This window comes from Macaca thibetana, chromosome 13 (genome assembly GCF_024542745.1).
Source record: "Macaca thibetana thibetana isolate TM-01 chromosome 13, ASM2454274v1, whole genome shotgun sequence".
Taxonomy (NCBI): domain Eukaryota; kingdom Metazoa; phylum Chordata; class Mammalia; order Primates; family Cercopithecidae; genus Macaca; species Macaca thibetana.
Window position 1 is genome coordinate 21,351,288 of NC_065590.1, and position 21,355 is coordinate 21,372,642.

General features: G+C 44.9%; 2 protein-coding genes across 3 annotated transcripts in view; one reads left to right on the plus strand and one right to left on the minus strand.

The window, feature by feature from the left end:
• Positions 1 to 9,501, minus strand: part of ELMOD3 (ELMO domain containing 3) — a 64,052-nt gene extending 54,551 nt beyond the window's left edge. For both annotated transcript variants that reach the window (XM_050753094.1, XM_050753089.1), the window contains exons 1-2: positions 9,382 to 9,501; positions 8,652 to 8,682 (exon numbers count right to left, since the gene is read on the minus strand). The gene's annotated coding sequence lies outside the window, so the exon portion shown is untranslated. The remainder of the gene's footprint in view (positions 1 to 8,651; positions 8,683 to 9,381) is intronic.
• Positions 9,502 to 9,553: 52 nt separating this feature from the next.
• Positions 9,554 to 20,770, plus strand: TGOLN2 (trans-golgi network protein 2). Its single transcript, XM_050753063.1, has 4 exons — positions 9,554 to 9,623; positions 9,855 to 10,972; positions 12,788 to 12,871; positions 16,092 to 20,770. Exons 1-4 carry the CDS (start codon positions 9,578 to 9,580, stop codon positions 16,095 to 16,097), a joined length of 1,254 nt encoding a protein of 417 aa, XP_050609020.1. The 5' UTR covers positions 9,554 to 9,577; the 3' UTR covers positions 16,098 to 20,770.
• Positions 20,771 to 21,355: the final 585 nt, after the last annotated feature.

The following is a 21,355-nucleotide window of genomic DNA, read 5'->3' on the forward strand; positions in this document are numbered from 1 at the left end:
GGAGTGGTGGGTCACACCTGTAACCTCAGCATTTTGGGAGGCCGAGGCGGCCGATCACCTGAGGTCAGGAGTTAGAGGTCAGCCCGGCCAACATGGCAAAACCCTGTCTCCACTAAAAATATAAAATGTAGCCGGGTGTGGTGGTGAGCACTTGTAATCACAGCTACACAGTGAGCCAAGATCCCACCACTGCACTCCAGCCTGGGCAACAGAGCGAGACTCTGATTCAAAAAAAAAAATCACACAAAATTATTATTATTTTGAGACAGGGTCTCACTCTTCTTTCAGGCTGGAGTGCACTGGTGTGATCACAGGTCACTGCAGCCTTGACCTCCTGGGCTCAAACAATCCTCCCACCTCAGCCTCCCAAATACCTGGGACAGCAGGCCAAGAGCCACATGCCTAATTTGTGTGTGTGTGTGTAGAGATAGGCTCTTGCTATGTTTCCCATGCTGATCTCAAACTCCTGGGCTCAAGCAATCCTCCTACCTACAGCCCTCCCTAAGTGCTGGGATTACAAGTGTGAGCCATCATGCCTGGCCCCACAAAATGATTTTTAAAGTCAGTTAGAAATCAGACATACACTAGAAAGAAATACACTTGATGGAGAGATGGGAATCCTGACTCTGCTTCACACTGTTCTGTATTATTTTGAATTATTTACATGTAGTTTTCTTTCCCCCAATTGAAAGAAAAGTTATAATGAGGAGGGGAAACTCCTTAAGGCCAATTATCTGAGAAGCTAGTAGTCCAGGGCTAAATTGTGAAGCTGACCTCTTGAGGTAGTTAACAAAGATGTTTCTCTTCATGTCTTTTTGCCAGTAGCACACTGCCCTAATTACTCCAGCTTTTTGGTGAGTTTTGAAACTAGGAAGTATGAGTCCTTCAGCTTTATTCTTTTTCAAGTCCATTTTTGCTTTTCTATGTCTCTTGCATTTCCATATGTATTGTGGAATATGCTTGTGGATTCTGCACCAAGCCAGCAGGAATCTTAATAGAGACTGTGTTTAATAGAAACTGTGTGTAGACCAATTTGGGGAGCATAGCCATGTTAACAAAATTCTGTCTTCCAATCCATGAATATAGGATATTTTTCCATTTCTTTAGGTCTTCTTTAATTTCTTTCAACGTTTTGTAGTTTTCACAACACAAATTTTGCAATTCTTTTGTTAAATTTATTTCTATGGATTTTTAAAAATACTATTCAGAAATGCAATTGTTTCTTATTTCATTTTCAGATTGTCCACTGCAAAGGTATAGAAATACAGTTGATTTCTGTATGTTGACCTCAAAGGATGTGGAGAAAAGAAACGATGGAAAACAATGAGATAGTGTCCCAGAAGACAATTGACCTGACTAGGTATAGCACTAAAGGCCACAAAGAGGCCTGCAAGGTAAAAATTTTACATAAGGTTTTTTTTTTTTTTGAGACAAAGTCTCACTCTGTTGCCCAAGTTGGAGTGCAGTGGCAAGATCGTGGCTCACTGCAACCTCCACCTCCTGGGTTCAAGTGATTCTCCTGCCTCAGTCTTCCAAGTAGCTGGGACTACAGGCACACACCACCATGCCCGGCTAATTTTTGTATTTTTAGTAGAGATGGGGTTTCACTATTTTGGTCAGGCTGGTCTTGAACTCCTGACCTCATGATCCTCCCGCCTCGGCCTCCCAAAGTGCTGGGATTACAGGCATGAACCACCATGCCTGGCCTGTTTTAACTTTTTTAGACAGAATCTCGCTCTGTTGCCCAGGCTGGAGTGCAGTGGCACGATCTCAGCTCACTGCAGCCTTTGCCTCCTGGATTCAAGTGATTCTTGTGTCTCAGCCTCCCGAGTAGCTAGGATTACAGGCACCCGCCACCATGCCCGGCTAATTTTTGTATCTTTAGCAGAGATGGGGTTACGCCATGTTGGCCAGGCAGGTCTTGAACTCCTGACCTCAAGTGATCCACCTGCCTTGGCCTTCCAAAGTGCTAGGATTACAGGTGTGAGCCACTGTGCCCGGCCAACATATGGCTTTATAACTTGCTTTATTTTTGGTTAACAATTATATGCACATATATTACTATAGGAAAGGAGGACCAACAAAATATTAATGATAATAGCTCTCGATTAAGAATATTTTTCTGGCCAGGTGTGGTGGCTAATATGTGTAATTGCAGCACTTTGGGAGGCTGAGGTGGGAGGACTGCTTGAGCCCAGGAGTTCAAGACTAGCCTGGGCAACATAGTTCAACACCAGCCTGGGGAACAGCCTGTCTCTACAAAAAGTTTAAAAATTAGCTAGGTGTGGTGGCGTGCACCTGTAGTCCCAGCTACTTGGGAGGCTGAGGTGGGAGGATTACTTGAGCCTGGGAGGTCAAGGCTGCAGTGAGCTATAGTTGGTCTCAAAAAAAAGGAAAAAAAAAAAAAAAATTTCTTACTTTGCTTTATCTTTGTTTTATAATTTTTCTATAATGAACATATTACAATAATAATTTTAGAGCATTATATGCTACATATAGTGTTAAACACTATATTTTACATGAATCATCTAATTCTTAACATTTTAATTTCCATTTCATAATGAAGAAATAGGCTGGGTGTGGTGGCATACATCTGTAATCTCAGTACTTAGGGAGGCCAAGGTGGGCGGATCACTTGAGGTCAGGAGTTTAAGACCAGCCTGGCCAACATGGTGAAACCCTGTCTCTACTAAAAATATAAAAATTAGCTGGGTGTGGTGGCATACACCTGTAGTCCCAGCTACTCAGGAGGCTGAGGCACAAGAACTGCTCAAATCCAGGACATAGAGGTTGCAGTGTGCCAAGATCACACCATTGCACTCCAGCCTGGGCATCAGAGCGAGACCCTGTCTCAACATAGTAATAGTAACAATAAAGAAACAAATATTTAAAGTAATTAAATCGTCCAAGGTCATGTAAATTATTTGTGCAATAAGTATTAAAGAATAACACTTAAGGACTATGTTTTTCCTATCTATTTGGCAGATTAATAATACTCACTGCTATCAAAGCTTTGGCAAAATAATAGAATTGCTTAATCTTTCTTTCTTTCTTTCTTTTTTTTAGAGATTGGTTCTCACTCAGTCACCCAGGCTGGGATGCAGAGATCATAGCTCACTGTAATCTCCAACTCCTGGCCTCAAGCCAGACTAATTTTTACATTTTTTTATAGAGACAGGGTCTCAATTTGTTGACCAGGCTGGTCTCAAACTCCTGGCTTCAAGGGATCCTCTTGGCCTCCCAAAGTGCTGGGATTACAGGCATGAGCCACTCTACCAGGCCTACGTAATCTTTCTGAGGGTTTATCTTATCTTAAAAGGCACCTAACCAGTACTTAACAATAGTTACTAACAATAGAAAACTAAAAATAATACAGATGTCCAATAGTAAGAGAACTGTCACAATTACAATAAACTAATAGATTACTTTTTATGAAACCATTAACAATCCTGTTTTGAACAATATTTAGTTAGAAAAATTGTTCCTATACTTACCTTTGAACTCCATGATCACATTTCCAACTAGATATTTTCACCCGGCTGTCTCATGGTCCAAACTACACAGCAGCAATTAACCATAAGCAAATTCATTTTCTATGCCCCACCCCCATCAGACTTGCTTCTCCATTAGTGTTCCTTCCCTCAGGGAAAGGACACCTCCACACCTTCCTCACCATCACTCCTTTCCCCAACACCCAGCCCATCTTCAAGGCCTGTTAGTATTACCTTCAGATTTATCTTGAGTCCAATTACTTCCCTCCATTCTCACTGTCCCTACACTAGTCCTACTTGAACTATTGCATTAGTCTCTTAACTCTTAAATTCACTCCTCCCTCCCCACTCAAGTTCTTCACGATACAACCAGAGTAATATTTAAAAATTTGGCTGGGCCCGGTGGCTCACGCCTGTAATCCTAACACTCTGGGAGGCCAAGGTGGGTGGATCACTTGAGGTTAGGAGTTTAAGACCAGTTTGGCCAACATGGTGAAACGCTGCCTCTAATAAAATACAAAAATTAGCTGGGTGTAGTGGTGGGCGCCTGTAATACCAGCTACTTGGGAGGCTGAAACAGGAGAATTGCCTGAACCCGGGAGGCGGAGGTTGCAGTGAGCCAAGATTGTGCCATTGCACTCTTGCTTGGGCGACAGAGTGAGACTCTGTCTCAAAAACAAAAATAAAATAAAATAAAAAATAAATTGAAACAACAAAAACTCCCCACCCTTAGCTGGTGTGATGGTATTGGGTTATCAGAACTTATTAACATTAGTATCACTACACTTGGTGTTAATATATAACACCCCATTGCTAAATTTGACTGTCTTTAAAAAATCCCAATTCTATCTTTCCCCTACTTAAAACTCTAGCAATATCATTATTGTTAAGATAAAATATAAAACACTGGACATGGCCCATGAGTTCTGCATGATTTGGACTCCTTTCCTCTATTGTCTAGTAATTTGGACACCAGGTCAGGCTTAATAATTTACTGTTCCCTCACCAGACACACATACCCTTGATAAGCCAGTATCTTTAAATGTTAGTCAGACATTTATTTAGGGGAGATAGAAATAATTTTCTTTTCCTTTTTTTTTTGAGAGAGTCTTGCTCTGTTGCCTAAGCTGGAGTGCAGTGGTGCAGTCTCAGCTCACTGCAACCTCTGCCTCCCAAGTTCAAGTGATTATCCTGCCTCAGCCTCCCAAGTAGCTGAGATTACAGGCATGCACCACCATGCCCAGCTAACTTTTTTTTTATTTTTAGTAGAGACAGGGTTTCACCATGTAGGTCATGCTGGTCTTGAACTCCTGATCTCAAATGATCCGCCTGCCTTGGCCTCCCAAAGTGCTGGAATTACAGGCTTGAGCCACCCCACCCAGCCAGAATTTAATCTTTCCTTTCTTTTTTTTTTTTTTTCATTTTTTAGGACAGAGTCTCATTTTGTTGCCAAGGCTGGAGTGCAGTGACCTGATCACAGCTCACCACAGCCTCCACCTATAACGCTCAAGCAATTCTCCCATCTCAGTGCTCCTGGGACTGTAGGTGCACACCATGCCCAGCTAATTTTTAAAATTATTTGTAGAGACGAGGTTTCACCACGTTGCCCAGGGTGGTCTTGAACTCCTGGGCTCAATCAGCCAGCCTCAGCCTCCCAACCAAAGTGCTGGGATTACAGGCAAGAGTCACTGCACCTGGCCAGAGTTTTCTTTTAGAAACAAATTGATTTACCAGTTCATTTCTTTCAGCCAAAGTGGAGTCAAGGTTCTGAAATAGTTTGGCAAAAGATTTCTCACTTCCTGTAATTCTTATTTTCTCTTCGGTAATGAGTGTATGTGTGACAGACATTTTCTTCGACACAGAAACATACTGAGAACATATTAATTGTTTTTTAAATTAAAAAATATCCAGCCTGGGTGACAGAATGAGACCCTGTCTCAAAAAATAATAATAAAATAAAAATAAAGCACTTGTTCCTGAAAATTATATGCCACTACATGTACTATTCCTTGAAATTCTGAAGAATTCTAATTGACTAGAACTGCACATCATGTAAGCCAAATATTGTACTCAGTAGACTACAGAGGAGTTATTTCTCCTGGCAGCTGTAGTTCTTTCTGGCAGGTGTGGGACTAGTTTACATTTCTTTTTTTTTTTTTTTTTTTTTTTTTTTTTTTTTTTTTGAGACGGAGTCTCGCTCTGTCGCCCAGGCTGGAGTGCAGTGGCCGGATCTCAGCTCACTGCAAGCTCTGACTCCCGGGTTTACGCCATTCTCCTGCCTCAGCCTCCAGAGTAGCTGCCCGCCACCTCGCCCGGCTAGTTTTTTGTATTTTTTAGTAGAGACGGGGTTTCACCATATTAGCCAGGATGGTCTCGATCTCCTGACCTCGTGATCCACCCGTCTCGGCCTCCCAAAGTGCTGGGATTACAGGCTTGAGCCACCGCGCCTGGCCTAGTTTACATTTCAATCAAAGTTAACTGGCATATGGCCGGGAGCAGTGGCTCACGCCTGTAATCTCAGCACTTTGGGAGGCCGAGGTGGGTGGATCACTTGAGGCCAGGTGTTTGAGACCAGCCTGGCCAACATGGTGAAACCCCGTCTCTACTAAAAATACAAAAATTAGCCGGGCGTGGTGGTGGGTGCCTGTAATCTCAGCTAAGCAGTAGGTTGAGGTGGAAGAATCGTTTGAACCCGGGAGGCGGAGGCTGCAGTGAGCTGAGATCACGCCACTGCACTCCAGCCTGGGCAACAGAGGGAGACTCCATCTCAAAACAAAACAAAACCCACAAAGTTAACTGGCATATTTTCTGTTGTACTTTTTGTGCTTAGTAGATTCATGTTCTAGACAATTCTCAGATCATTTGTTCAATTTGGCTCTGTTCCAGCCTCTTTCCTGCCTTTCTCCTTCTTATTATCTGACAACTGTAGTCTTTAGACTTACACAAAATACCAGGTTCCCACCTGTCTGCAGACCATTGTATTAGGTTGGTGCAAAAGTAATTGCTGTTTTTGTCAAACGGCCAGAACGCAATTGATTTTGCACCAACCTAATACATGCTGTACACTCAGCCAGGAAAGCTCATCCTCCTCTTCCTTTCCTCTTCACCTGGGACACAGCTATAACCTTCAGTCCTCAGCTTAAGGGTCCCTTCCTCAAATGATCTCATAGTTTCTGTACTTTTCTTTCTGGCAGTTCTTGGAATGTGCATGCACGCACAGATATTTAATATTTATGTACCCCAAAAGATTGCATGCTCCATGAAGTTAATACCTACCTTAAAAACTTGATATAGGGCTGGGCGCAGTGGCTCACGCCTGTAATCCCAGCGTTTTGGGAGGCTGAAGAGGGTGGATCACCGAGGTCAGGAGTTCAAGACCAGCCTGACCAACGTGGAGAAATCCTGTCTCTACTAACAATACAAAATTAGCTGGGTGTGCTGGTGCATGCCTGTAGTCCCAGTTACTCGGGAGGCTGAGGCAGGAGAATCACTTGAACCTGGGAGGCAGAGGTTGTGCTGAGCCAAGAACGCGCCATTGCACTCCAGCCTGGGCAACAAGAGCAAAACTCTGTCTCAAAAAAAATTTTTTTTATATAGTTGTACATATTTATGGGGTACATGTGGTATTTTTATACAGGTATACAATATTTAATGACCAAATCAGAGTAACTGGGATATCTATCACCTCAAATATTTATCTATTCTTTGTATCGGGAACATTACAATTCTTCTCTTTTGAAATATATGATGTTATTGTTAACCATAATTTTCCTACTGTATTGACTACAGAACACTTACTCTTTTTATGTATCTGTATTTTTGTACCCATTAACCAACTTCTCTTCATCTTCCCTCTCCTCATCCCCTCCCAGCCTCTGGTAGCCACCTCTACTTTCATGAGATCCACTAGTCTCAGCTACTTGGAAGGCTGAGGTGGGGGATCACTAGAGCCCAGGAGATGGAGATTGCAGTGAGCTGAAGTCGTGCCACTGCACTCAAGCCTGGGTGACACAGTAAGACTGTCTCAAAAAAAAAAAAAAAGAGATGGGGTCTTGCCATGTTGCCCAGTCTGGTCTGGAACTTCTGGGCTCACACGATCCTCCCGCCTCAGCCTCCCAAAGTGCTGGGATTACAAGAGTATCTATCTCTTTGACATACTTATTTCCTTTCTTTTGGATACATACCCAGCAGTGGGAATACTGGATCATATGGCAGTTCTATTTTTAGTTTCTGAGAAACTCTGTGCTGTTTTCCTTTATTTTTTTATAGAGATAGAGTCTTGCTACATTGCCCAGGCTGATTTCGAACTCCTGGGCTCAAGTCATCTGCCTGCCTCAGCCTCCCAAGGTGCTGGGACTACAGGTGTGAGCCTGCATGCCCTGCCAATACTATTTTCCATAATGGCTGTACTAATCTACATTCCCACCAACAGGATATGAGCATTCCCTTTTCTTCTCATCCTTGTCAACATTATGTATTTTTTTTTCTTTTGATAACAGCCATTCTAACTGGGCTAAGATGATCTCTCATTGTGGTCTGGATTTGGATTTCCCTGATGATTAGTGATAGTGAGCATCTTTTCACATACCATTTCTATGTTGGCCATTTGTATGTCATCTTTTGAGATACGTCTATTCAGCAGGTCTTTTGCCCATTTTTTTTTTTTTTCTTTTTTTGAGATGGTTGCCTAGGCTGGAATGCAGTGATAAGATTTTGGCTCACTCACTGCAATCTCCGCCTCCCAGGCTCAAATAATCCTCCCATCCTCAGCCTTCTGAGTAGCTGGGATTACATGCACAGGCCACCATGCCCAGCTAATTTTTTGTATTTTTGGTAGACACAGGGTTTCATCATGTTGCCCTGGCTGGTGCCCATTTTTTAATTATATTTTTTTCCTTGAGTTTCTTATATATTCTAGTTATTAATCCCTTGTCGGATGGATAGCTTGCGAATAGTTCTCCCATTATGTAGGTTGTTTCTTCACTGTTTCCTTTGCTGTGCAGAAGCTTTTTAACTTGATGTAATTTCATTTAAGACCTATCATTTCTTAAATCACTGTCTCCTAAGCACCAAGCCTGGCAATCGTTCATAAAGTGATTTCAAACATTTAATGTATAAACATAACAGTAACTGTAAACGGTGGGATACAAAACCATTTACCTGATTATCCCAATATGCGGAGAAAATAAATCTGCATAGAAAAGAGAAATACACTAATTAAGAAGGGAAAGTGTCCTTTTTTTTTTTTTTTACAAAACTAAATGGAAACATAATAAACTAATGTAAGCGGTAACCTGTGGAGGAGTAGGAAGACTCTTCTAAGAAAGGTCTATTTACTTTAAAATCTGGTTATCGTTTCTGAAACATTATACCGTATTATCTATTCAAAAAACATTAAATGTTTAGAGGGCAGACAATACACTAAAACATTAATAGTGATTATCCCGGAAGGGTGGCAGTCAGGTTTTGTTTTCTGCTTCTGTACTTTTACGACCAGAAAAAGGCTGCACTTTTTGGAAAACATGTTTGGCGACCTCGGAGAACAAGGTCTCTGTGGAGGCGGGAAGGAGGAGGGCCGGGATGCGAAGGCAACGCTTTGTAGGTGATCGGATGGATTTGTTCCCACATGGGAGAGACCAGAGCACCGCATGTTTGTATACTACCAAGAGGGAAACACGAAAAAAGCAGAGCATAGAAACGCAAGCACAGGATGGTGGTGGCCAAGAGGCGCCTGCCCCTAGCGACCTCACTTCCGCGGCCAGTGCGAGAGGCCAGGGAGCTCCAGCTCTGCCTGTAAGGTCTCGGAAGTACGCAGCGGAGAGGACGAAAAACGGACGGCCAGTCTGTTGCGGCTGTGGTAGAGACGAGAAACCAGGAAGAAGAGGCTCACCTTCCACTCAGCGACCGTAACCACCGCAGCTGAAGGCGAGCGTAGACATCAGCAGCAGCGGCCCCCGCAAATCTCGCCCTTTGTCTTGGCGGAAGCCGGAGACGGAAAGACGCGTGCAGCAGGGGCGGGACTGGAGAGGGGCCCCGCGCGCGGATCTCGCGAGAGCGTTAGAGGGCGGAAGCGCTATTCGAGCAGGATGAGGTTCGTGGTTGCGTTAGTCCTCCTGAGCGTCGCAGCGGCTGGTAAGACCCTCTATCCAGCATCCCACTCTTGCCCCCAGATCCCCCATTCTCACCTGGGCAGGTAACTTCTAGGCTCGCTTCTTCCCTGCCCGACCCACCTCTCCGCTCGCCATCATCTCCCGCCCCACCCCCCAATCCCTGTTTCCCCGCTGCTCCCAATATCTTCCAGCTCTGAGGAGTTCCTTCTTCCGGCCTGCCCTTCTCTGGTGCTAAGTCGTTTTTCTATTTTAGGAGCCGCGCCGCTCTCGGACACCGCAAGTGTCAAGAAAGAAGAAGCTGGAGTTCGGCCTTCTACAGAAAACGTCTCTACTTACCCCACCTTGAGCCAACGGCCTGGAGGCTCTACCAAGTCGGATCCGGAGCCGCACACTTCAGTAGACAGCCCTAGCAGGTCGGATCCAGAGCCGCAGACTTCAAAAGACAGCCCTCGCAAGTCGGGTGCGGAGGCGCAGACCCCAGAAGACAACCCCAACAAGTCGGGTGCGGAGGCAAAGACCCAAAAAGACAGCTCTAGCAAGTCAGGTTCGGAGGCTCAGATCACAAAAGACAGCTCCAGCAAGTCGGGTGCGGAGGCAAAGACCCAAAAAGACAGCCCTAGCAAGTCGGGTTCGGAGGCGCAGACCACGAAAGACAGCACTAGCAAATCGGGTGCGGAGGCGCCGACCACAAAAGACGTCCCTAATAAGTCGGGTGCCGACGGCTCTAGCAAGTCGGGTGCGGAGGATCAGATCCCAAAAGACGTCCCTAACAAGTCAGGTGCGGAGAAGCAGACTCCCAAAGACGCCGCTAACAAGTCCGGTGCAGAGGAGCAGGGCCCAATAGACGGGTCTAGCAAGTCAGATGCGGAGGAGCAGACCCCAAAAGACGGCCCTGGCAAGGTGGTTCCAGAGCAGCCTTCCAGGAAAGACCATTCCAAGCCCGTCTCCAACCCTTCTGATAACAAGGAGCTCCCCAAGGCTGACACAAACCAGTTAGCTGACAAAGGGAAGCTTTCTCCTCATGCTTTCAAAACCGAATCTGGGGAGGACACTGACCTCATTTCTTCCCCGCAGGAGGAAGTTAAGTCTTCAGAGCCTACTGAGGATGTGGAGCCCAAAGAGGCTGAAGATGATGATACAGGACCCGAGGAGGGCTCACCGCCCAAAGAAGAGAAAGAAAAGATGTCCGGTTCTGCCTCCAATGAAAACCGTGAAGGGACACTTTTGGATTCCAGGGGTAGCGAGAAGGATGACCATTATAGGGAGAGTTCTGGAAATGCCAGCGCGGAGAGCAGCCACTTCTTTGCATATCTGGTGACTGCAGCCATTCTTGTGGCAGTCCTCTATATCGCTCATCACAACAAGCGGAAGGTAGGTCTAGAGCGGCCTTCGGGAGGGGAGTGGGGTTTCCAGCACCCTGGAAGCTTGGGTTTGGGTGGGTATCCTATCACTGGATGCCCGTGAGCACTGGGGACTTTAAAACAAACTTCAGTTTTTTTCCTCGGGCCCCATTAGGCCTTTTTACTCTTGTTTTGTGAATCGTGTTTTCATCCTGTCATCTATTTACTTTGAGTGTCCTCTGCTACTGCATTAGGAGCCAAGTTAGGCCATTATTAGGATCTGACCTGACGTGGAATCTCCTCCCATAACTTTGCACTTGGGCCCTTCACAGCCTCAGAGGACCTGAGTACTTGACAGTTAAAGCACGTACCTTCCATCCTATTTCCATTCTTGAGACGACATATCATTTCTAGTTTCCTTTCCCAACATTCTCTCTTCCATCAGTGGCACAAAGAATAGTTTCAATTACTGCATCTTCAATACCAGCAACAAGGAGCCCAGGGACTTCTGCAATTAATAATAATTAGAAGAAAGCCCAGAAATTGCACAGACACGTACACCTGTGACTTTTTCAGCAGGGTTTGGTCTGTTTATTAGCAACCACTCTAATGACAAAATGATTGCATTTCATATTGAGCCCCCAAAATTTAGAAGCTAGTTTCTGTAACCTGCTTAAAATTGGAGAGTCCATTTCTGGCCATGAGGCCTGTGGCTAGAAAGAATAGAGGGGAAGACCTTTAGTAAAAATGTGCATTCCTGGCTGGGTGCAGTGGCTCATGCCTGTAATCCCAGCACTTTGGGAGGCTGAGGCGGGAGGATCGCTTGAGCCCAGGAGTTCGAGACCAGCCTGGCCAACAAAGCGAGACCTCGTCTCTACATACAATAAAAAAAAAATTAGCCAGATGTGGTGGACGTGTGTGGGCCCAGCTAGTCTGGAGGCTGAAGTGGGAGGATGGCTTGACTGTGGGAGGTCGAGGCTTCAGTGAGCCATGGTCACGCCACTGCACTCCAGCCTGGGTGACAGAGTGAGACCTGTCCTCAAAGAAAAAAAAGTGCATTTCTTTTTTTTTTTTTTTTTTTTTGAGACGGAGTCTCACTCTGTCACCCAGGCTGGAGTGCAGTAGCCGGATCTCAGCTCACTGCAAGCTCCGCCTCCCGGGTTTACGCCATTCTCCTGCCTCAGCCTCCCGAGTAGCTGGGACTACAGGCGCCCGCCACCATGCCTGGCTAGTTTTTTTTGTATTTTTTAGTAGAGACGGGGTTTCACCTTATCAGCCAGGATGGTCTCCATCTCCTGACCTTGTGATCCGCCCGTCTCGGCCTCCCAAAGTGCTGGGATTACAGGCTTGAGCCACCACGCCCAGCCAAAAAAGTGCATTTCTTATTCTATGTCCAGGTGTCCATTATGCAGGGTAACCTTGGTCATGAAGTGAGAGTGACAGAGAGTATGGTTGATGTAGCAACGTGGGATGAAAGAGTACATTTGTAGATAGGAAATTCTGATTATGATTATTTTTAAAGGAATGTCCTATTGTAGATATCTCTAGGAAGGAGTTGATAGATCTTTGACTTGTGTACCTTTGAATGAATCATACAGACTTCCTCCCACACGCTAGAACTCAGACAGCCTTCTATTTGTTATTTCCTATTAAGCGATACAAAAGATTCTGATGTAATTAGGCTCTGTCTTTCTTAAACTGGTTAAAGTTTAAATAGACCTCTGTGAGTGTACTGCTCTTTCTACAGTCAGGGTCATTAACAAATATGCTACCAGGTGACTGCCTCTGATTTCAGAGACTGAACTATGTCATTACCTGTTAATCATTTTCTTTTTCTTTTCCTCAGATCATTGCTTTTGTCCTGGAAGGAAAAAGATCTAAAGTCACCCGGCGGCCAAAGGCCAGTGACTACCAACGTTTGGACCAGAAGGTAAGGAAGGAGGAGCCAGGTCCACGGGAGGGATAGTTAACGTTAGATGGACCCAGTGGTGGGCTTGCGTTTGCCATGGCAGCAGTGGCCGATTCTGGGGGTGCTGTTGCTGTTGCATTCGCCCTTTTTAGACAACAAACTAGAAACATCTAGATACACATATCTCTGACGTTAGAGCTAGAAGAGACCTTCGAATACTCTACAGCAGCTCCCTCCCTTGACAGATGAGGAAATAGGCCCGCACAGAAACATTCATTTTTTTTTTCCGCTAAGTTTCTACTGCAAGTTAGTGGCAAAATCAGGACCTGATAGCAACTCCCTGGTCTCCCAGTCTTGAGCTTTCTGCATTCTACCAGCACTCCATAAACTTTAATAGGCATTTGAATCACCTTGGGGAATTTTGATAAAAAGCATTGTCTGATTCATTTGATGTGGGGTGGAGCCTATATTTCTACATTCTTTTTTTTTTTTGGAGGCAGAGTTTCGCTCTTGTTGCCCAGGCTGGAGTACAGTGGTGCAATCTCGGCTCACTGCAACCTCTGCTTCCTGGGTTCAAGCTATTCTCCTGCTTCAGCCTCCCAAGTAGCTAGGATTACAAGTGCCACCACCATGCCCAGCTAATTTTGTATTTTTGGTAGAGATGGGGTTTCTCCATGTTGGTCAGGCTGGTCTTGAACTCCCAACCTCAGGTGATCCACCTGCCTCAACCTCCCAAAGTGCTGGGATTACAGGCATGAACCACCATGCCCAGCCTAGGCATGGTGGAAGTTCTCAGGTGAAACCAAATGCCACTGGATCCACACTTTATGTGGTAAAGCACTAGACTACGCTCCCTGAAAACAGAAGCCCAGAAGCACATAGGCCTCTAACTCCCTACATCAGCCTGGCTTAAGCACTGTGGGCTGGAGTTCCTGAGTACAGCCAATCGATTCCTCTGTCAGAGAGATAAGCCCTCCTTCCACCCCTATTGGGGGAACCCCCACTCCCAGTATTTAAACGTAGGTTCTTTCTATTTTTCCTAAGTGTCGGCTGGTCTGAGAAATAAAGAGAAAGAATACAAAGAGAGGAATTTTACAGCTGGGCCTCTGGGGGTAACATCATATATTGGCAGGACCGTGATGTCCCCCTGAGCTGCAAAACCAGCAAGTTTTTATTAGAGATTTCAGAAGGGGAGGGGGTGTATGAACAGGGAGTAGGTCACAAAGATCACATGCCTCAAAGGGCAATAAAGATCACAAGGCAAAGGGCAAAGCAAAAATCACAAGGCAAAGGGCAAAATTAGAATTACTGATAAGGTTCTGTATTCAGCTATGCACATATTGTCTTGATAAACGTCTTAACAGAAAACAGAGTTCGAGAGCAGAGAACAGGTCTGACCTCAAGTTTACCGGGGTGGGATTTTTTTCCCTACCCTAATAAGCCTGAGGGTACTGCAGGAGACCAGGGCGTATTTCAGTCCTTATCTTAACTCCATAAGACAGACACTCCCAGAGCAGCCATTTATAGACCTCCCTCCAGAAATGCAGTTCTTTTCCTAGGGTCTTAATATTTAATATTCCTTGCTAGGAGAAGAATTTAGCAATATCTCTCCTACTTGCACATCCGTTTATAGGCTCTCTGCAAGAAGAAAAATATGTCTCTATTCTGCCCAACCCCACAGACAGTCAGACCTTATGGTTGCCTTCCCTCGTTTCCTGAAAATTGCTGTTGTTCTGTTCTTTTTCAAGGTGCACTGATTTCATATTGTTAAAACACCCATGTTTTACAATCAGATTTCATATTGTTCAAATATACACGTTTTACAATCAGTTTGTACAGTTAACGCAATCATCACAGGGTCCTGAGGTGACATACATCCTCAGCTTCCTAAGATAACAGGATTAAGAGATTAAAGTAAGACAGGCATAGGAAATTATAAGAGTATTTCTAGGGAAGTGATAAATGTCCATGAAATCTTCACAATTTATGTTCCTCTGCTGTGGCTCCAGCCGGTCCCTCCATTTGGGGTCCCTGACTTCCGTCAACACACCCCATGGCAGCAGAGCTGAGCAAGGGTCTCTCTGAAGACAACCTGTCTAAGTAGGAAGAGTGTACTCTACTGCATTGCTACCAGTGTGCACCCTTCCTTCTGGTTTCACATAGCAACAAGCAGGACATTGGCAAAGAACCATTGGTGGCCCAAATATGAATTGTTCCCAAACTTCCTGCAGGGAACATGATTCTCTTGTACAACTCAATATTAGCTACAAAACGAGCCACTGAGCTCACAACATCTTTGCTAACTAGTCCAGTAGGCCAGCTTTACAATTTAGCTCTGGACTACTACCTTTTCAGATAATTGACTTTAAGGATTTCCCCTTTTTATGATATTTGTTTGTTTTTGAGACAGAGTCTCACTCTGTTATCCAGGCTGGAGTGCAGTGGCTCAATCTTGGCTTACTGCAACCTCCACCACCCAGGTTCAAGCAATTCTCCCGCCTCAGCCTCCCAAGTAGCTGGGATTACGGGCGCCCACCACCACGCCCAGCTAATTTTTAGATTTTTAGTAGAGACGGGGTTTCACCCTTTTGGCCAGGCTGGTCTTAAACTCCTGACCTCAAGTGATCCACCCACCTCAGCCTCCCAGAGTGCTGGGATTACAGGCGTGAGCCACCATGCCCAGCTTGTGATTTTAAAAAAAATACACATGTGGCTGGGCACAGTGGTTCATGCCTGTAATCCCAACAGTTTGGGAGGCTGAGGCAGGAAGATCACCTGAGGTCAGGAGTTCGAGATCAGTCTGACCAATGTGGTGAAACTCCATCTCTACTAAAAATACAAAAATTACCTGGGCATGGTAATCCCAGCTACTACTGAGGAGGCCAAGGTGCGGGAATCGCTTGAACTTCAGAGGCAGAGGTTGCAGTGAGCCAAGATCGTGCCACTGTACTCCAGCTTGGGCGACAGAGCAAGACTCCGTCTCAAAAACAAAACAAAACAAAAACAAAACAAAAAACACATGTAAATGATTCACAACAATACAGAACAGTATGAGGCAGAAGCCAGGATTCTTATCTCTCCAAGTGTATGTCTTTCTAGTGTTATGTTTCATTTCAAACTTTAAAAATCATTTTGTGTGCTATTTTAATTAATTGCTGTTTCTGTGATGGTGGGTCAGTATGTCTTAATTCTGAATGTGTTCCCTGCACCTCCTAAAAGATCTTTTTTTTCCTCCCCAAAGTCATAACAGAATGGTATATTCCTCTGGAAAAAGATGAACGTCACCAATGGATTGTGCTGCTCTCGTTTCAGCTTTGAATTTTTTGTCCTTGAGAACCTTGTCCTCCCTGCTGATTTGTTTCTAAATCAAAAGAAATGAAGAAAAAAGTACTGTGACCTAAGAGACACCCTCCTCTAGGATTTAGTGGCAAGTCTGGGCTGGCAGAGGTAGGGGGTTGCTTTGGGGTTTGCACCTGCACTTTGGTGACATCGTTCTTCTGTGTTCCCTTTATTTATGCTGGTGGCTTCCATCCATTCCTCCTCTGAGTGTGAGTGGAGGGCCATGTGGAAACACGGCTATGACCAAAGGGATATCCCAGTCTGGGCAGGTTGCGCTGCTGACCACCCTCCCTTGGGGCCCGGGCTCTGTAGGAAAGTTGGCCCTTGATTGTGGCATTGCACTCTCACGGTTTCTCTCTGCAGACCTAGGGGAAAACTGCAGGTAGAAGTGCTTTTCTACTAAGGCCTCTTACTTTTGGGGGGATGTGCCCTACAGAAGACATAGAAGATGGGGAAATGCCGATGGGCAAAGAGCTACTTCGAATACATAATTCTCTTCAAAGACTTCAGCAGCAAACCAAAACAGCAGGTTAAAAAAAAAATGCTTTTCTGGGTGCAAGTCTAACCTGTCTAGCATGAGATCTTCTTGATTTTCTGATTATTTTGTGTAACTTGAAACAAAGTGAATCAGCTTCCACTTGGTTGTGCCGAGCATAAAACAGAACTTGGGCTTCCTAATAGGCCACTGTCCCATCACAGATTTTTAAAATAAATATGATTTGAAATAGTGTGATCTTTCACACAATCATACTCAGTAGGAACTTTTTGAAATAGGGCAACTTCATGTTTCATGCGAGAAAACATGAAGGAGGGTTTTTTTTTTGGTCTGCAGTTTTTCCAAAGGGCTTTTATGAGATACATTTCCCACAAAGTCCATTTGGCCTTTGTTGCCTAAAACAGACAAAATAGACTTAGATTTATTAATAGAAACTAACTATACTCTCTGCCCATTTTTACCTCAGTGTATTTAATGGTCCTTTAATCTGATATAAGATGCCAAGGGCATTTGATAAAAATTATTCTTCCATGCCATGTCAGGAGTTAATGCAAATGAAGAGATTCCGTGGGTTCCCCTGGGATAAGTGAGGTTAGTGTCTTAGACCACACTATTGTTTGAAGGTTTATCTCTTCTAGTCATGCTCTTCCACATTGTAGACAGCCTAAAGAGAGTTGTTTTTGAGCTGATCTCAGGGAAGTACAAATAACTTGGGAGATGAGGGACAAAAGATGATTCTGTGCTGTCAAGGCAGTAAGTCTGAAGAAAGGACCATGCTTCTTATATTATCTTCCACCTTGCTTAAAACAGCCCATAGCTTTGAGTTGACATTTTCATTCTTGGCAGGTAGCCTACTTTATGGAGGTAAGGAATGAAGACTTACCCTTGGGTCATTCTCTGTACTGATGCATTGGTCTTCTAATACTTTGCACCAACCTGAGGAATCTTCTTTTAGGCTCCTCTAGCATCCCCTAAGACCGTGGCTATTGCACTTCTCTCTCCCTGCCTGCCTCCCTTATCCCTGCCTTTCCCCTCCTCGTGTTTTCTGATTGTGCCCATCTATACCAGCTCCTTTCCTTCCACCTTCATATGCACCTGGATTTTTCTGTTCCCAACTGTCCTATTTGTTATTCATCCTGCTACTCAAGTTCTCCAGCATGTTGCTTCCCTTAAGTTGCCATTCATTCTCTTCATGACTTTTACCAACTCACTTCGGTCTCTGTCTGTCAACTAAGCTTTTCTAAAGGTTACCAGTTATCAGATTACCAAATCCATGGCTTTTTCTCAAAGCTTAGTCTTGTCCTTGATGGAACTGGACACTGTTGACCATCCAAATGGAAATTCCCCTTTCTTGATGTCTCTGACAAATGGTCCTTTGCCTTATCTTGTGCTGGTGGGAAAGAGGCCCTCAAAGCCAGGCCTCTCTATTCCTTTGACTGTCTCCTCAGCCATTCACATCCATTCTTCATCCTTGGAGTGAGTGATTCCCAAGTCTTTGTCTTGGCTTAGTACCTAAAGAACCCAGTGCTGCTGGTATCGAATAGTTCAGCTTGGTTGTCACAGAAAGGAATTTCTCTCCTGCCCATCAGCCTGTCCCTTCCAGCTGTCCAGGTCAGTCTTCAGTCACCTGAATTCCTAACTGCAGACTTTTGCCCTTTTTCTCTCTCATCACCAAAGTCCTATCCGTTTTTTAAAAAATAAAAGATCCTTAGCTACAGTCTTTTCGTTTTCCTTGCTTCTCTTGTTGCCCACCCCCAGCCCGTTTTACTTCTCTGTTGGATTTTCTGTTTTCAGATCCACATTTACTGGGTTTCCTGTGCAGCTTCTTGGAAAGAAGTTCAATCTTGGAAAGACTGATCTTTCCAAAATATTTGCCCTGGTCTGAAGCTTTGGTCTGAACTTCTCGAGGCTTAGAGAATCCAGTTACAGACTTTTTGGGGTTCAGCATGCTATAGATTGACACCCTCCTGCCTGTCTTTCTCTGCATCCCAACCTGGCCAAGGTCCCTCCTGTGGGGTGCCCATCTGTGCCTTTATTCTGGCTGTGCCCTCGACTTTCCAGCTTCCCATGGTTCTTTGGTTAGGTTTCTCTTCCTTCTCTTCTTTCTCCTGCCTTCCCTAATCTGCCTGTTTCTTCAGGGCCCAGCTCGTTTCCTCGTACGCCTTCCTCACTACCCCACCCCACGCTGTCGACTCCTTCCCTCAGCTCCACTAGCTCTTCATCATGCCACTCCTTTCAGAACTTCAACAAACCAGGGCAGTCAGGATCTGAAGTCTTTCTGGTCTCCCCAAGCAAACTAAGCACTTGAGGGACAGCCCTTGGCAATGCTTTCCTGTCTGCTGAGCATGGTGACCTTCCTTAGGACTTCCAGAGTTCAGTTCCTTCTGGCAGATATGTTTTCTTTCTCCATGCCACATGGATGTGACTCAAATGTGGGGTCCCACAGCTTTTCCTGGCTACCACTTGCTGTGACCTTATACATATGTTGGGTTTTGCTCTTGAAGAGGAGAGCAGGAAGAAAGGTTGGTTTCAGAAACCAAGAGGGATGGCAGTGGACGAGTACATTTTGTCACGGAGTCCACAGAGCTGAGCAGACTCTGAGAAGTATCATTGCTTGTGTTGAAAGAATACAACAGGATTTAAGTTTCTCTTTAGAAATTGCACTGAAGAAAGGCAGGGCGCGGTGGCTCACCCCTGTAATCCCAGCACTTTGGGAGGCCGAGGTGGGCGGATCACGAGGTCAAGAGATCGAGACCATCCTGGCCAACATGGTGAAACCCTGTCTCTAATAAAAATACAAAAATTAGCCGGGCGTGGTGGCGTGCACCTGTAGTCCTAGCTACTAGGGAGACTGAAGCAGGAGAATTGCTTGAATCCGGGAGCCGGAGGTTGCATTGAGCTGAGATCATGCCACTGCACTTCAGCCTGCCAATAGAGCGAGACTCCGCTCAAAAAAAAAAAAAAAAAAAAAAACACAGCACTGAAAAAAATACCACACAGCAAAGGAAAACTTATATTCTGCAAGGTGTCTTTTCAAAGATAGAATGTTTGAAGCATGTTTCCTGGAGATTGTGTGGATGAGGGTGAGCTGGCTGAGGCGTCGTTCAAGCTGGGGGGTGTAAGAAGCACGTGCAGCCACAAGAGGCACCTCCTATAGTCAGCTAAGGGCTTCCCTTTCTGCACCCAGCTTTTGGGTGAAGGGTGATTTCTGTTAGACAAATCTGTGCTTCAGTCATAGATGTTAATAGAGGAAGCAATTTTCCTGCTGCAGATCCCTGAAGAGAGTTCCAGACTCAGGGGAGGTCGAAGGCCAGTCTGTAGAAAGGCTGAGGCAACGGGGAAAGACTTGACAGCTAGTTACATATGCTCTGACATGGTACCCCCATGATGGCTTCCAGTGACACATGTGCTGATAGAATTCTAAACCTCTGGAATTTCCCTGCTGGTTAATTCTGTGGCCCTTGACTGTACAGGGTGACCTGATGCCAGATGCTGTGGGCGTGATGAGAACTAGAGAACTTGCAGTGTGGAGGAAGCTGTGTGAGGCACCAGACCCTGTGCTTCTGCAGGCCATTTCCTGAAAACCCCTGTTAGAAAGGTTGGGTTTAGTGTGACTTGCTTGAGCAAGAGTCCTTGGGAGAGATTTTGAGGTTTAATTTAACAGTATCTCCAGAGCTAACAGTGACTCCATTCAGCTAGTTCCGCAAGTCAGATGTAAACTTAGAGTCTCCTTTGTGAAGGGTTTGGGTCTGAGCTGTATAGTACGTCAGTGGGTAAGCCCAGCCCTTCATCCTCTGATAGATACCCCTTTAATTCACCAGACTTCATGTTCGATACATTATTAATAGTTGAAATTGTTTCTCTTCTTTTGTATTTTCCCAGTTAATAGATGGCTACTGTTTCCACAATGTTTTATATTTTCAGCTTTTTGTAACTTAATTACTTAATTTTATTTTTTTAAAGCTTGTTGCGGTCTAATGAGAAGTATTTTTCAGTGCATAATGTTTTTCCGAGCTTCTGTTAATGCCATCCCAATGTAGTTTTGTTGAACAGAAACCAAAATAAATTTCAAAATGTTAAAGCAAGGGATTTAATACATTATTTTATTTTATTTTATTTTAATTTTATTTTTTTTGAGATAGAGTCTTGCTCTGTCACCAGCCTGGAGTGCAGTGGTGCGATCTTGGCTCACTGCAACCTCCACCTCCCAGGTTCAAGCGATTCTCCTAACTCAGCCTCCTGAGTAGCTGGGACTACAGGTGTGCGCCACCACGCCCAGGTAATTTTTGTATTTTTAGTGAAGACGCAGTTTCACCATGTTGGCCAGGATTGGTCTCAATCTCTTCCTCGTGATCCGCCCACCTCGGCCTCCCAAAGTGCTGGGATTACAGGCATGAGCCACGGCACCCGGTCAATAAATTTATGAATATTACATTAAGATGAACTACAATAAGACCTTTGGCATGTCAGTTTAACATAAGTGAAAGGTCCTTTTTATGCCTTTTGAGCCTTCCTTCACCTTCCATCCAACACACACGGTACCAGTAAATTACAGATGCCATTTCTGAGCTTTGCACACTTTCTCTGGCTTTCCATGTTCTGCTCCTGACCAACTCTCCTACCACCTGACTCCTCCCAGCCTGGCTGCCTCTGTTGCTTTCAGTAGCTGG

What these genes read in the sequence shown, in the direction of transcription:
- TGOLN2 (XM_050753063.1), top strand. Translation starts at nt 9,578, where the DNA reads ATGAGGTTCGTGGTTGCGTTAGTCCTCCTGAGCGTCGCAGCGGCTG. An exon ending in CCTGAGCGTCGCAGCGGCTG is followed by an intron (nt 9,624 to 9,854) that starts GTAAGACCCTCT and finishes TTTCTATTTTAG; the next exon opens with GAGCCGCGCCGCTCTCGGAC. An exon ending in CTCATCACAACAAGCGGAAG is followed by an intron (nt 10,973 to 12,787) that starts GTAGGTCTAGAG and finishes TCTTTTCCTCAG; the next exon opens with ATCATTGCTTTTGTCCTGGA.